General features: G+C 48.0%; 1 protein-coding gene across 6 annotated transcripts in view; it reads right to left on the bottom strand.

Annotated features, from left to right (window-relative positions):
- Positions 1-420: 420 nt before the first annotated feature.
- Positions 421-14,099, bottom strand: part of Bcor (BCL6 corepressor) — a 122,809-nt gene continuing 109,130 nt past the window's right edge. For 4 of the 6 annotated variants that reach the window (XM_029473165.2, XM_029473166.2, XM_021152808.2 and 1 more), the window contains 9 exons: positions 12,816-13,076; positions 12,123-12,467; positions 11,240-11,565; positions 10,677-10,934; positions 5,343-5,509; positions 4,234-4,379; positions 3,158-3,235; positions 2,835-2,991; positions 421-1,585 (listed from right to left, as the gene is read on the bottom strand). In XM_029473165.2, coding sequence (XP_029329025.1) covers positions 1,294-1,585; positions 2,835-2,991; positions 3,158-3,235; positions 4,234-4,379; positions 5,343-5,509; positions 10,677-10,934; positions 11,240-11,565; positions 12,123-12,467; positions 12,816-13,076 — 2,030 coding nt within the window. In that variant the 3' untranslated portion in view covers positions 421-1,293. The remainder of the gene's footprint in view (positions 1,586-2,834; positions 2,992-3,157; positions 3,236-4,233; positions 4,380-5,342; positions 5,510-10,676; positions 10,935-11,239; positions 11,566-12,122; positions 12,468-12,815; positions 13,077-14,099) is intronic. The other 2 variants (XM_021152810.3, XM_021152811.3) reach the window with 1 other exon arrangement.

Here is a 14,099-nt window from a genome sequence, read left to right as displayed (position 1 = left end):
ATAACCTCAGCTACTCAGAAGGGTGAAGCAGGATGATTGAATCTAAGCCCGGGAAGAAAGTGAGAGAACACTTTCTAAAATATATGTAGGGATGGGTTCAATGGTAGTATAGTTGTTTAGCATGTGTGAGGGTCTGATTTTGATCCCCAAAACCTCAAAAAGGGATGAGAGAGAGAGAGAGAGAGAGAGAGAGAGAGAGAGAGAGAGATCTAAGAATCAGATTCCCAGAATGGGATGATAAATCATATTCTCAGAATAGCTTTCCTAAAGGCCTTAGTCTACTTTGATTCGTGGAGACGAACTTGTTTACAAGTTGCCCACAGGGACTCCATCATCCTCGTGTAAAGGAAAGCCCGTGACAATGGGTAACTACTTCCGGAATACAAAGGATGCAAAGTACTTCAATTTGCTCCTTTCCTCAACAGGTTTATTGCCTTTTAAGAAAAATTTTTGTAAAATATAAATACAAAGGCAGAGAATTTACTTACAAAGTTAAAACACAGATTTCAAACATAAACACACAATTCAGAAAATTTTAGTTTTATGTACATTTTCAAGCAACCTCAACATATTATGTTAGTTTTCAATATTTTACAGAGTACAGAAAAAAATAGCTCAAAGTCTTCTTTAAATAAGAGCATAAAATGTTTAAACATATAAACAATCCGGTTTGATGTGTGAAAAGTAATTTCACAGCTTTTAAATTAGGATACAAAAGTTTCTTACAAGTAGCTGTTGTGTGTGGATATGGTTTGAATTTATATTACATGCCACTGGATCACGTCCAATAGCATTTACCTGGTGTGAGCAGGTACTCTGTAAACAAAACATAAAAGTATACCACCACCAAGTGCCTTCACCCAGTTCACTCCAGCAAACCAAACACATAGTCCTCACCACACAATACACCCATGGCCCGCCACCAGAGCTTTGTATGAAATTACGCCAAGCACAGAGCTCCTTTTCATTTATTCATTTATTCATTTATTTTTTCTCCTTAGAAAAGAACAGAAAGGAAAAATGTTCCAAGTAAAAACGAACATACATTTCAAAGCATGTGTACACTGAAAAATAAAGACATTTCAACAGCTTCATAAAAACTGACTTAAAATTTTAGAAAGAAAACACGGGCTTCTAGGTTCTTCTGACTGGAGTAACTTCTCTTATATAAAGAAGAGATATTTTCATATGTAATAGTGTCCTTTCTTTACAGAAATTGTTGTATTATGACACATATGCACAAGGATTAACACTATAACACACTGTACACAGTGGGTGGGCGGGGCAGGTGGCTCACCAGTAGTTTTCATGGCCCGTGTCACTAGGGTGGAGCCACTCCACAGAGGAGCCCAGCAGTGTCTGGAGCTCATTGGTGAATTCCACCAGATCCAACAGCTCCTTGCTTTCAGGATTGAAGGCTTCCAGGTCTTTGGGGCAGGAGAACAAGAGACTTGTTGAGACCTGTCGGTAAAACTCCGCCTCTGCAATGGTGACAATTTCCAGATTGGGAAAATTGCTACGGAATATCCGGGAGGACATTTTCAACTTCTTGAGCACGTCTGAGAGCAGAAGCCAGTTTCGTGGCCTAGAAAATAGAAAGGGGTGGGACTTAGATTTCTGGCCAAATGGAAAGGTACTACAGTACCCTGACTACTTTTGAGTACTAACCAGGGCCAGCTGTCTTCTGGTCAACCCTCCCCTCCCACTGGCTCTCTCCCACCATAGCTCATCACTGGACCTTAAGGTAAGGAGACTAACTGCAGCTGAAAGAACTCTTGTTTCCTACGAAGAACCTGTACTAGGATTTGAACAAGCTTCACTGTGTCTGCTGTGGATGGAAACAAATGGAGACAAAGTCCTGCTCACCCAGCTCTAGCTAAAACTTGCTTCATGCTTCTCTAGTAGACCCCATAGTGAGATGAAAAGCAGGCCTATATCCCAACCCCTCTGGACCTCTTCAAGGACCCTCAGGGAACTGACAGATCACTAAACATGGAGGGCCATCCCTCCTCCCCTTTCCCAATTCCACCCCCACCCTTCTGTTCTCTGGTAGTGACACTTTTGAGAAGGGATACTTAATACTCTTTTTTTTTTTTTTTCTTTTTTCTCCCCCGATACAGGGTTTCTCTATGTAGCCTTGGCTGTCCTGAAACTCACTTTGTAGATCAGGCTGGCCTCAAACTCAAGAAATCCGCCTGCCTCTGCCTCCCAAGTGCTGAGATTAAAGGCGTGCTCCACCACGCCCAGCTTTACTTAATACTCTTAATAGCTAGCTAATACCCTTTAGAATTTCTGTTGCTGTTTGTGATGGCATATGTGTTTATCGTTTCAGAGCCAAGGAGATTATTACTCATTAAACATTTTGTCCCCACATAGCACAGCATAGCTGTTTCTTGAGATGTACGCCCCAGAGGACGGTATGAAGGTGCAGCAGCACACCCATAGGGGACACATGGGATCTAACCAAATCTAACGACACATTAAGGATTCCACGTGTGACTGTCCTCTTCTTAGATAAGGAGGTAGATTATCACTACAATCCAATTATACCTCAAGTCTTTGGGGAGTTCCTAGGGTGATTTGTTTGGGAATGGGTGACAACTGTAATATCCAAGATGGTGGCTCTAAGCTCCTGCTTTCTCATGAAGGCAACCTATACCATGCTATGGTTAAGCCCCATCTCCACTGGGCATAAATAATCAAGCAATCTGGACCCTAAGCCAAAGTTTGCTGACAGCTAAGGAGCCACCCACTCATCTACCTTCATCTGCCTAATGGGACAAACTGCCTTAGAAGCAGCTTGGCCACTTTGTGCCAGAAATAGCCATGCTCACCCCTGAGCGACAGACACTTGGATGTTATAACACGGCAAGAGGGAGCTTTCAGCAAACTCAAACTCAAACAAATCGCTATAGGTATCCTCTTCCTCATCTGGGTCTTCTGGTCCTGGGGGATTAGCCAAAACATCGTACCCACTTTCGTCATCTGGTTCTAATGTAAGACAAATGAGAGAGAGAGGGATCCGTTAACTACAGAAGATTTCAGCCGCACCACCACATCCAGACCTCTAACAATCTTCTCCAGTGCCCACCTCCCTCCCTCTGGGTAGGCAAAAACATTGGAAGCCATCCACTCCCCACAGTAAAAAGCTGCTTACCACACACAGAGCTGCCATAGAACTCCCAAGCGCCGCTGGTATCATCTTCACTGCGACCCTGCAGGTCATTTAAATAGTCTGCAGAGAAACAGGGGTAGTGATGGAAGATCACTAGGTGTGGTGTCGCACAACTATAATCCCAGAAAGTTTAAGGCCAGCCTGGGCCCCACTATGGGCTCGTGTCCCCACACAAAACAAAATGTCACTTGACAATAACAAAATGCTGATCTACTTAGGGTGCATTTCTCCTATGAACTCATGATGGGCTATTTTATGAATGGGTCTGCTCGTAGCCTCTCAATTCTTAGAAGCCCTCTGTGGTACATAACTGTTATCCTGACTTGCCGAGGGACAGGCCACCCTGGCCTACCAAATGAGAGCAAAGAAGCTCTGCAGCTTTTGCATATAAAACCAAGGAAGAACTGTATTTTTACACCGTGTCTCAACTCAAGATGGGCATGTGTGGGTCATGGGCCAGCTGAGGGAATTCTTTCCCATAAGCGCTCAACAGTCATAAAACCCTCTGTGCTTCTGTTTGGGGGAATCTCTAACACCTGGGCCTTAAAAGATGGCTTTACCCCAAGATCAAACAACATCACCCCAAACTGCATGCCCATCAGATTGTGTGACTCCATACAGACTTGCTATGTAAACTTATGAGCCATACTTCGGGGAAAAGGAGATTTCTAGAAAGGGAAACTAAACAAACAATCAAAGAACACTACAATGAAGAAGCCAAATGGCCTCACTATAACAGGATTACACCATCAAAAAAACAAAAAAACAAAACAAAAAAAACAAACCCTTTGCATTCTGCCTAGTCACACCCAAGTCAAAACATACAGTTCCCATCTCTTCCCACCCCATCCCCTTGGGTGGTGTGAGAGCCCAGGGCTTTCCCTGTGATAAGTAAGTGTTCAACTACCAGGCCTTCATAAGTCAGTCAGGCTGGCCTTACATGCATGATCTTCCATCCTTATGTTCTCAGAGTATCTAGGACTGTAGGTGCCCGAAACCATACTGTGCACAGGTGAGTCAAACTTTTGAATAAGATTATTCATTGGACTACATCATACCTGTTAAAAACTTCTCCATAAGTTCACTGTGGGTCATTTTCATGATGGTTCTCCCTGAGTATGTGGCCAAAGTAGGGTCAGCACCATAGGAAAGAAGCAATCGGACAATTTCTAAGTGGTCATTCTCCACAGCATCATGCAGAGGCCTGGGAAGAGACACACAGTGGCATTAAGCTTGTGTGAATACACACACACACACACACATACCACCTACTAAGCTAGCAGCAAAGACACACCACCTACAGTGAGCACCCGGGTGCAGTATCACTACCATTGTAGGTATAAATGACTGGCTCAAAGTCAAAGTAGCAGCTCTTTTCTAAAGGACCAGTGAAGGGTCAGCTCTCAAGTACACATCTATTTTATCCTTAGGCCTAAGGAAGAACTTAAGTCTATGATGAAAGTGTCTTAAGGGCCTGACAGTGGTATATTCAAAGGAGGACACAGGAGTCAATGTTATTAGGAAACCATGACACTCAGGAGGCAGAGGCAGGCAGATTTCTGTGATTTCAAGGCCAGCCTGGTGTATAGAGTGAGTTCTAGGATAAGCAAGGCTACATAGAAAGACAGTGTCCAAATAACAAAACAAAACAAAAGCCTAAAAGATTCACAGGTTACCTTTAGCTATCTATGCCCGTCTCCCAGCAGTGTACCCCTCAAGATGCTGTGCTGACTCAGAGCAGAGGTTAAGGACCAAGTGAATACTAGGGCCTGGATGTGGGTGGTGACTGAGGAAGCAGTGGAGGGAGGGACATGTGGTCTTTAGTCTGTTGCCAGGGGTGTTTCAGCTCACAAGTACTTTGAATATGACCTCCCAGATGGCAATGAACAGTTTAGGATTCGAAAAGGCAGCACCCCCTGACTCTTCAGGAAGACATAGCCTCCATGGAGGGTCCTGGTCTGTGGGAGAACTACAGAACTGGCCAAGACTAGGAGGGGTTTGTCTACACCTGCCAGGAAAACCTGTTCAGTTCACTTCTAGACTGGAATTTGTGCAGGTGCGATCTGCTCTCTCCCTCTCTCTCTCTCGGGGGTTCTCTGCATCCCCTTAGAGCTACCGTCTCCTCCTCTGAAGGAAGGATGAGGATGCAAGGAGACACACCACTGACCTGGTTCCATCCTGGGCACTGCAGTTGACATCAGCGCCATATTCAAGGAGGTGGCGCACGATGTTGAGCCATCCCCTGGCGCAAGCTTCATGCAGAGCACAGTAGCCAGCATTGTCTCGATGATTGACATCACAGACCTTGTTCTCCAGGCAATATAAGACCACTTCCTGTGGGGAGGGAACAGGAAATACCATCCAATCACCACACAGTCACCTCACAAGAAAGACTTCTTCATAGTTCTAAGACTTCACACCGGGGCCTGAGAACCCACTGTGGTTTGGGTGGTGCCTGGATGTTTATTGAGGGGCTCAGAACAGTGTGAAGGGCTCTGTGTGGCCCAAAGCTATGAGGCCCCAATCTACTTGGCTCAGTGCTGAGGGAGCATGCAGAGACTCAGCTGCATAGGGCTCAAAAGGGCTCATTCAAAGCTAGGCATGGTGGCTCCCACCTGTAATTGCTAATGCTCAGGAGGCTGAGGCCACCAGACCAACAAGAATCTGAGACTGGTCTAAGATATACCGTGAGACCCTGCCTCAACAAAACAAATCCAAGGGTGCATTCACCTGTACAATGGCATTTATGTCTCACAGGGTCATTATAGATAATAAACAGCCAAGTTTAGATAAAAGTGGGAGCGATCAAAGGGAAGCAAAAGAGAAATGTTGTCACCACACCCTGCAACCCAGGGCGGCTCAGGCAGATTCCAGCCCTGGGTACAGAGGGGAGGCAGAGGCTGGGCAGCCAGGCCTCTGGATGAGAGGCAGGGTTCTAGTTGGGGCTTCTTGCCAGGTATCTTAGACATCACCAAAGAGTGGCATGAAGCTAAGTGAGGTGGGATACACCTGTAATCCCAGCACTCAAGAGACTGAGGCAGGGGGATGACTTTTAAGTTTGAAGCCAGCCTTGATGGCAAGCCTGGGATATAAAGCAAAATCCACTCTTAAAAACAAAGAAACAAAACAAACCCCCCCCCCAAAAAAAACAGTCAGGTGAGGAAAAAAGGCATACAGAGAGCTGGGGAGACAGGGAGCAGTTCAGCAGGAGAGCCTTTGCTTGCTAGGCCATGCTCTGGGCTTTATTCAGTCACACCACCAAGGACACTAAGATCTCAAATGACCCACCTTTCCTCACTTCTCATTCTACTCAAGACTGAATCAATGAAATACACTCTTATTTACCTAAGTCAGTGACAAGAATCAGATAGATCACATAGTAGAACAAACTAGAATAAGCCCGCCCCTCCCCCTCTGCGGAAGGCGGTCAGTGTCAAGAGTTTGCCTCCAAATCACTATTATTAATCTCAGTTCTTTAGCAAGTTAAAATATTAATATGAACCACTCCCAGTAAGCACGGCAGTAATTTATTCCATGTCTTATTACCATGATTAAGCAAGTTTTCAAACACATTGAACAGTATCTGTCGCCAGGAAACAGGTTACGCTATCTTCCTCTAAGTCATGCCAAGTAGATCGGTCCTAAGTTCTAAGAATGGGGGTAAGTGTCGGGGTGGCCTAACACATGGCCTATCAGTGAAAGGGAAACCTCACAGTTAACACGGAGGAAACTTAGCTGTTAGACATGGCTCCTGCTGGCCACTCATAGACATGAGGTGGGTTGTGAAAAAAAAATCTCTTATGCCCTTTCTAGGACAATTCAGTCACAGGTAAGGGTCACTTAGGCCCTAACTAGAATGTTCCAGATGCCTCCCTGTGAGCCTAAAGCTGCATGCTGGGAAACCTGACCATCTGTGCCCTGCTGCTTCAGGTTACCACGGCGGCTCCTTTCTAAAACAAGGGGAGGAAGAGAAAGGCATGCCTGGCTCGGCGTTTCTTCCTTCAGGTTCTAACCTGCCAGAAAGCCCGCAATGCTCCGAGCTCCCAGGCCACCTGCCCTGAGCACCGGTATCCAGGATACCGCATGAAGCTGCTGCTCTTTTAGCAGGCCCTCACTAGCCAGACTCGAGTGGACCGCTGCAATCTAATGAGCTGTGTGCCCCAGCCAGGAAGAGACCTCGTCACGTGACTCTGGGATCTGCGAGCGCCACTGACTGCTGTGCAAAGATCAATTTATGTGGATCCCGGCGGTCTGCCCGGTGTCCTCTCTCAACCCAGGGTTTATTTGTTCTGACAATTATGGCCCTCACCTGGAAGTCTACCTTGCTGCAGGGCAGATCTAAGGGAACCTAGAAATGAAAGAAGCCAGAGCAGAAGGCCAAGTCGATTTGCTCTTTTCCCGTAGGAAGGCTGGGAAGGTAGCAGTGGCCACACAATAGGTGAGGTATTTGCCATGGCCTATCCTCACTCAGGTACACTGATGTCACTTGGCCTGAGATCTTGCCCCACACCACTCTCCACAGCCTAGGAAACTCCAGGAAGAAAAGTGGGCGTGTTCTCATCCAACACTCTGGGAGACTGTGGTCCAGAGGGGTTAAGATTCCCAACCAAGGGGAAATATTCGACTCATCATGCAAACCAATTCCCAGGTCTGCTGGGAAGCCTCGAAAGGCCCAATGAAAAGCTCCAGCTAGAGGGCTTCAATCCAGCTGTTACCAGCAGCATCCCTCTGACCCCACTGCTGAGGTCACGCAAGCTAATATCACTCTCCTAGGTGGAAGGGTGGCCTCTTTACAGATGCCAACTGCTGTTCCCAACAGAGAATGGGGAAGATGTGTGCCGCCTGATACATCTCTCTTGTTATTTTTTTGCATCAGAAATGGGTGTTTGAAGGACAACCCGCCCATTCCTAAACAAAAATCAAACTGTTTTTGTTGGACAATTCTGTTAAGAGGCCATAAGCTGAATGTCATTAACCACAAAATGTAACCATAAAGGCCATAAACTCGACATTGTTAATTAATTAAATGCCTCATTAACTTTTTTAAAAACATGATTTATTTAATTCATAGAAAATTTAACCATCACCACTAAATGCACAAGCATGTGGTTGCATGCTGGTATTTTAGCGAGAGAAATAGAAGCCTTCTTAGTAGAGACAACAACGTTCAGGGTCCCTGGCCTGTCTGCCTGCCTGCCTGCTCAGCGGTCTATCTAGTTAAGAGATGGGGTGCTGTAAACCCCTAGACACACATTAGCTGAAAGAGAATGAGGGTCGGGTGAGAGGAACTTCCTTTTTACTGTTCTTTAGCCAACTAGGAAACAACAGTAAAGTTCACTGATGGAAAAACTCCATAGCTGCAGGTTTCCAACAGTTCCCTACAGGACGAGGAAATTGTCCTTCATTTAGAAAGTTTGAAATTGCCGCATCTGAATGGCCTATCATCCAACACCTTACATTCTGCCAAAAGAAACCCAGGAAAGGCAGACTCTGGGTGAGTGAAATGGTTAACATTAACAGTTAAATCACCCGCGATTGAAATTTACATATTGAAAATTCCATGTGCCTGCATGGAGAAGTTCAGTAAATAGTCCCCGGGCCATCAAAGGAACAGAGCCTAAAAAAGCGCTCCTTAGCAGAGACCTCAGACCTACCGGCTGCATAACAACTATTCCTTAGAGAAGCCACAAGGGTCTCTTGAGCCTCGCCATTTCTCTTTGCAAAGGTGTAAGACCTTTGGAAATGATGCTGAGATCAAAGGGCTAAGAAAGAAGCCTTGTTTCTGTATGAGCAAAGAAGCCTGCTGCCCTTGCCCTTGAGGGAACCCTCGTTCCCTCAGCGTCTCCTTTGGTGAGCTTGCCAGAAGCCCAAGTGTAGCACTGGTGAAGCTCCTTGAAAGGAAATCCGATGCTGAGCACGAAGCCTCACCCTTGTCCTAGGTGGCGATGCTCTCTGCTTGCGGTTAAACAACCAACGGCCACTTGCACTTAAACCACAGTAACTGTGCTGATAACCAATCTCTCCTTCTAGCTATCTCTGAGATAGTCCTGAGATCTAAAACACAGATGTGTTCATGCAAACAACAGCACACACAACCAGAAACACAAGTGCACCCAAGGACCATCCTTCCCTCAAGTTCCCACCCACAAAGCTACAATTTCCAGGCTGGGGTTTCCGTCACTGGTTATTGTAGGGCTCGAAGTACAATGGTTATCAGAATGAAAGGATGCCAGGGTGCTGGCTAAATCCTGCTGGCCCTAGCCAAAGGTGAGCCAGGGTATTCACCCTTTTCCTTCACACCTTCACACACAGCTTGCTGAACTGCATTTCATTCTGACCATCCAACTCCCAGGGGGCTGATGTCAGCATTAAAAAAAGAAGAAGAAAGGCCTTTGCCCCGTGGCCTGTTGCACCACAATTTCAATTGGTAAGTGGGTGTGGGGGGCATACAGGGGCAGAAATAGGAGGTTAGCTCCAGGAGGTTCTGAACTGCAGAAAGGGTCCCCCTGGAGCCTTTGGAGAGAAGAGTCCAACCAAGAAGACCTTGGAAAGGTGGTGATGGGACAGGGCTGGGCTTTGCCGTCACTGTTCAGGGTCAGTATCTTTCCAAGTTCTGTAGTCCCCCTGCAACTTTTGTCAACCGAAAGTGCAGAGAACAGCAGTTGTAAGCCCAAAGAAGATGAGAGGGAAAATGGATTACTGTGGATCATGTAGGCTTGGGAGCACACTCAGGCAGGCCAACACTGAGGGCACAGGTCCAGTTGGCAGCAGAGTTTGGGGGGGTGCAGAGCCCCTCAGGTTGCCTCCCTCTCTCAGGTATCATTCCAGTCAGGGCTGCCTCCCACACCGCAGTGGGTCCACACCAACTGTCCCCACAGTCACTTCCGACCCCTCAAGGCCACCTTTCTACCAGCAATAGCATAAGCCACCCTAAATAGAGCGGATCGCTTCTCTACACCCCTGTTTAACCACAAATCAAAAGAAATCATTACAATTTACCTCAGTCGCCAAGTCCTGGGTTATGTCAGACTTTCTATCAGAACTAAGGGAGCAAGCGTGGCATGGCTGGCCCACCTGCCTGAACAGGAACGGAACATCCGAGGCTTTGCTTTTTCTACCCTGACAGACCTAGCTACCAAAGAGCCAACAGCCGGGCAGTGGTGGCGCACGCCTTTAATCCCAATACTTGGGAGGCAGAGGCAGGCGGATTTCTGAGTTCAAGGCCAGCCTGGTCTACAAAGTGAGTTCCAGGATAGCCAGGGCTACACAGAGAAACCCTGTCTCGAAAAAAAAACAAACAAACCAAACAAACAAACACCCCCCAAACCAAAAAAAAACCCAAAGAGCTAACAGCCAGAGTGGGTCTGATACAAACATCCTGCTGGGCCTTGGAACACCTCCTGATGTAGAGGGGCTAGGCTCCGCTCTCCAAGGCCCTCCCTGAAGCTCCTGCACCCAGCCTGCCGCAGCAGATCCCCAGTACCCACAAGTACACAGTCACCTCATAGCCTAGCCGGGCAGCCCGCTGCAGGAGGGTCTCGCCAGCATTCTTATTGACAATAAGTCTCCGAGCTTCTGGCGGCATGGGGCGAGACTGGGTGGTCTCTTGAGGAGAATTTGAGCGTGGCAGCTGGGTGGCCTGGGTGGCCGGTAACAATTGTTGCAGACGGTCAAAGGGCTTTGGCTCCTGCTTGGCTGGTGGTGACAAATCGTAGTCCGAACTGGGCTCAGGTCGTTTTCTGAATCTCCGCACAGTCATCTGTCACGAGAGTAATATGCACAGGTAAGACTGTGACCCTTTAACACCCCCACTGCTTCTTCTCCCTTTCCTCTTCCAGTGATAAACCCACAGAGAAAGACACTTGTCTTTTTTTTTTTTGGGGGGGGGGGGTCTGTCAGAGGAGGGGTGGGGTGGGGTTTCACTCTTACTACTTTGAAACTTCATGGCCACACAGTGCACATGCCCCTCTAAGACAGGAGCGGTGGCAAGGGAGTACAGTCCAGGAAGATGGGAGCTTCCTCCATAAGAAGCAGGCACAAGGTGGGGAGCAGGGCAGAAGGTACCTTAGTGTCAGTGTTCTCCACATAGTAGTCTCCTGTGATCTGCAAGCTCCTCCTGGACTCCTGAGGTATCAAGTGCTTCGTTTTGCACAGTCTCTTCCCGGATGGCTTCTCGATGTTGTCTGTGTATTTTTGCAGCGGGGAGGCAGCCTGGCAATCCTCGTCTTCCTCTGCGCACAGCACATCTGTCTTCTGGCTTTCTTTAATTTTCTGCTGTTTGGCAGGCAGCCTTGAGGCTGGCGTGCAGCTTGGCTGAGTCTGCTTTTTGCCACTTGCATTGGTGGATGAAAGGCTCTTCATGGGCGGAGAGCCTGAGAGCACAGGCAAGCCTAAATACGGAGGGGGAGGGGGCGGTGCCGGGCGGGGGAGGGGCAGAAGAAGCAGGCGTTACACAGTTGTAGCTGATGCAGAAAGAAAAGCCCATTGTTAGCACTGATCACTGGAGCGGCTTCAGTTTTTAAAGATATACCAATTATGTTTTCAAAGCATTAATATTTTAATTATCCCACATTCAAATGGCAAATAGGTTAACCCTCAAAATGCCAAGTGGTAAGTTTCTTCAAAGGGCCAGGACAAGAGGACAGAAACTGGTTCTTCCTGCTCTCCCCCACCCACTGGGCTCAGGTGCTCACAAATCCTGATGACTGAGGCAGCCGGAGCCTGGAAGGATTGTTGGCAAGGTTGTGAGGCCACCCAGCCCTCCCTTCCTGCCCAGCCATATACTGGGAAACCAGGAGGGAAGTGGAAAGACAGGCAATGGGGGTGTTCGAGGACATCACCAAAAAGCCACAACCTTAGATGGCCCAAGTCCCCGTGGTGTTCCCATGGAATGCATGACCTATCCTCTAGAAGCACAGTGAGTAGCCAAGAGGTGGTCTCTGCATACCTTGCTCATTGTCACAGGATTTGAGCGACTCTTCAGACCAGCCTCTGTTGCCTTTGGCCTCTGCCTTTTTCCTGCCAGGCTTCTCTTCAGTGATGTTAGTCCCCTGGGAGGTGACCTCAGGCTGAACAGCCTGGGCCACTTCCTTCCTGCTTTGCCGGCCAGGTTTGCTCTCGGCTGCCGACACCTGCTGCTCCCACCGTTCTCTAAGGTGCAGCAAGTGGCGTTGCTTTTTAGGATGGAGCCCTGTTAATTCAATGCACACCTTCAGGTTGGTCAGCTCATTACAATGTGGGTCTTCTAAGTGGTTAGAGGAACTGTTTGTCATTTCCCTCTCAGGCCAGTCATCTAATGGAGAAATAACTACAAATTAATCAAAAAGCCCCATGGGGAGGAAAAAAACCTGTCTTACATAGCACCAATGGGGTGGGGGAGGGGAAGGGTGTGGCCACTGTCTCTGCTTGGCAGGTCACTTTATTTTTCTTTGGCAGCCTCTGGGGTTTGGAGGGAGGGGAGGTGGGTGCCGCCTCCCCAGGGCTTCGGGAGGCATTGTGGGAGTGGCAAGCTGTCTATGGAGGGAGGGGGAGAGGTGCTGCAATAACCCCACTGTGACCCCACACAAGCACACTCAATTGCGCCCTCTGCGGCTGCATGCAAAGGCCTCCCAAGCAGGCAGTGGGAGCTGGCCACACTCACCTTTGGAGATCCGTCTTCGCTTGGCTTTCAGAGGGTCCTCAGCTAGCTCTTCCACAGCGGTCTCAGTGTGGGTGCTGTCACCTGACAGTTTGCGTTTCCTGTCTAGCCGGAGGGTGGGGCTGTGTGGCGTGTCCACCACCCCCTGGTCACTGGGTGGCTCACTCACAGGCGGCGGCCTCTCCAAGAAATACTTTTCCACAGGAAGATCTTTGTCCTCTGGGGCTTCAAAGAGATCATGTTTGTTTCCAGTGCTATACTCGCCTGTGAGAACAGACAAAAAAAAAAAAAAAAAAAAAAATTCAGAGATCAAGATCTAGCTCCCTACATGGAGGCGGACTATGAGGAGTAGGCAGGCTAGCCTTGGCCAAGGCCATGGTGATGAACACCTCACAGGTCTTGGGAGACAGAGATCCTTGCCCATTGGGAACATGGAAGCAGGATAATCAGAACTTTCCAGAGAAAGGGCATGCCAAAACAAGTCAGCAAGCTAGGTACTTTGTCTTCCTAACCTTTTCGTAGTTGGGAGCCAGGGGAACTCAGAAAGGGCTGAGGTACCCCAACCAAGTCTCAACCAAGTCTGGTTAAGCTAAAAAAATCTTTGGGGAAGCATCTCTTAGGTCGTGATTTGGAGACACAGAGGATTGTAGTAAAAGACGAAATATCCCCAACATGTCATTTACCCAAGGGGCGAGCGACATCTATGTTTACTTGAACGGACAAAAGATGATGAAAACAGGAATGTGGATGGGAGAGTGTTGAAAGAAGTCCCGGACCTGGATGGGCAAGAGGGGGCAAAGAACCCTGCAGAGCCAGGGCTGCTGGGAGAAGAGGACCAAGCAGAGCCAAGGGCAAGGATGCTACAACTTCAAAGGGCTCAATCTGATGGCTGCCCACAGAAATACCTATCACAGCCGGTCGTGGTGGCGCACGCCTTTAATCCCAGCACTCGGTAGGCAGAGGCAGGCGGATTTCTGAGTTCGAGGCCAGCCTGGTCTACAAAGTGAGCTCCAGGACAGCCAGGGATATACAGAGAAACCCTGTCTCGAAAAACCAAAAAAAAAAAAAAAAAAAAAAGAAATACCTATCACTGAATCAAGCTGCTGCTCCCATTTAATGTCCAAAATAGGGATCCCCACGGGGACTCAGGTCACCTAACCTGTGCTCTTTCTGTCATGCAAACATCTAGACAAGACCTCATCCCCTTCACAGTCTTTTGTAGGCAGGCAAGCATAAACTGTTGGCTCCAGCTCCCTAGGGCTCCTTCAGTTCTCTGTAGCAGACCAA

The sequence above is a fragment of the Mus caroli genome, unplaced genomic scaffold (genome assembly GCF_978045245.1).
Source record: "Mus caroli unplaced genomic scaffold, Mus_caroli_1 scaffold_5, whole genome shotgun sequence".
Classification (NCBI taxonomy): domain Eukaryota; kingdom Metazoa; phylum Chordata; class Mammalia; order Rodentia; family Muridae; genus Mus; species Mus caroli.
This window is presented reverse-complemented; position numbering and strand designations above follow the sequence as displayed.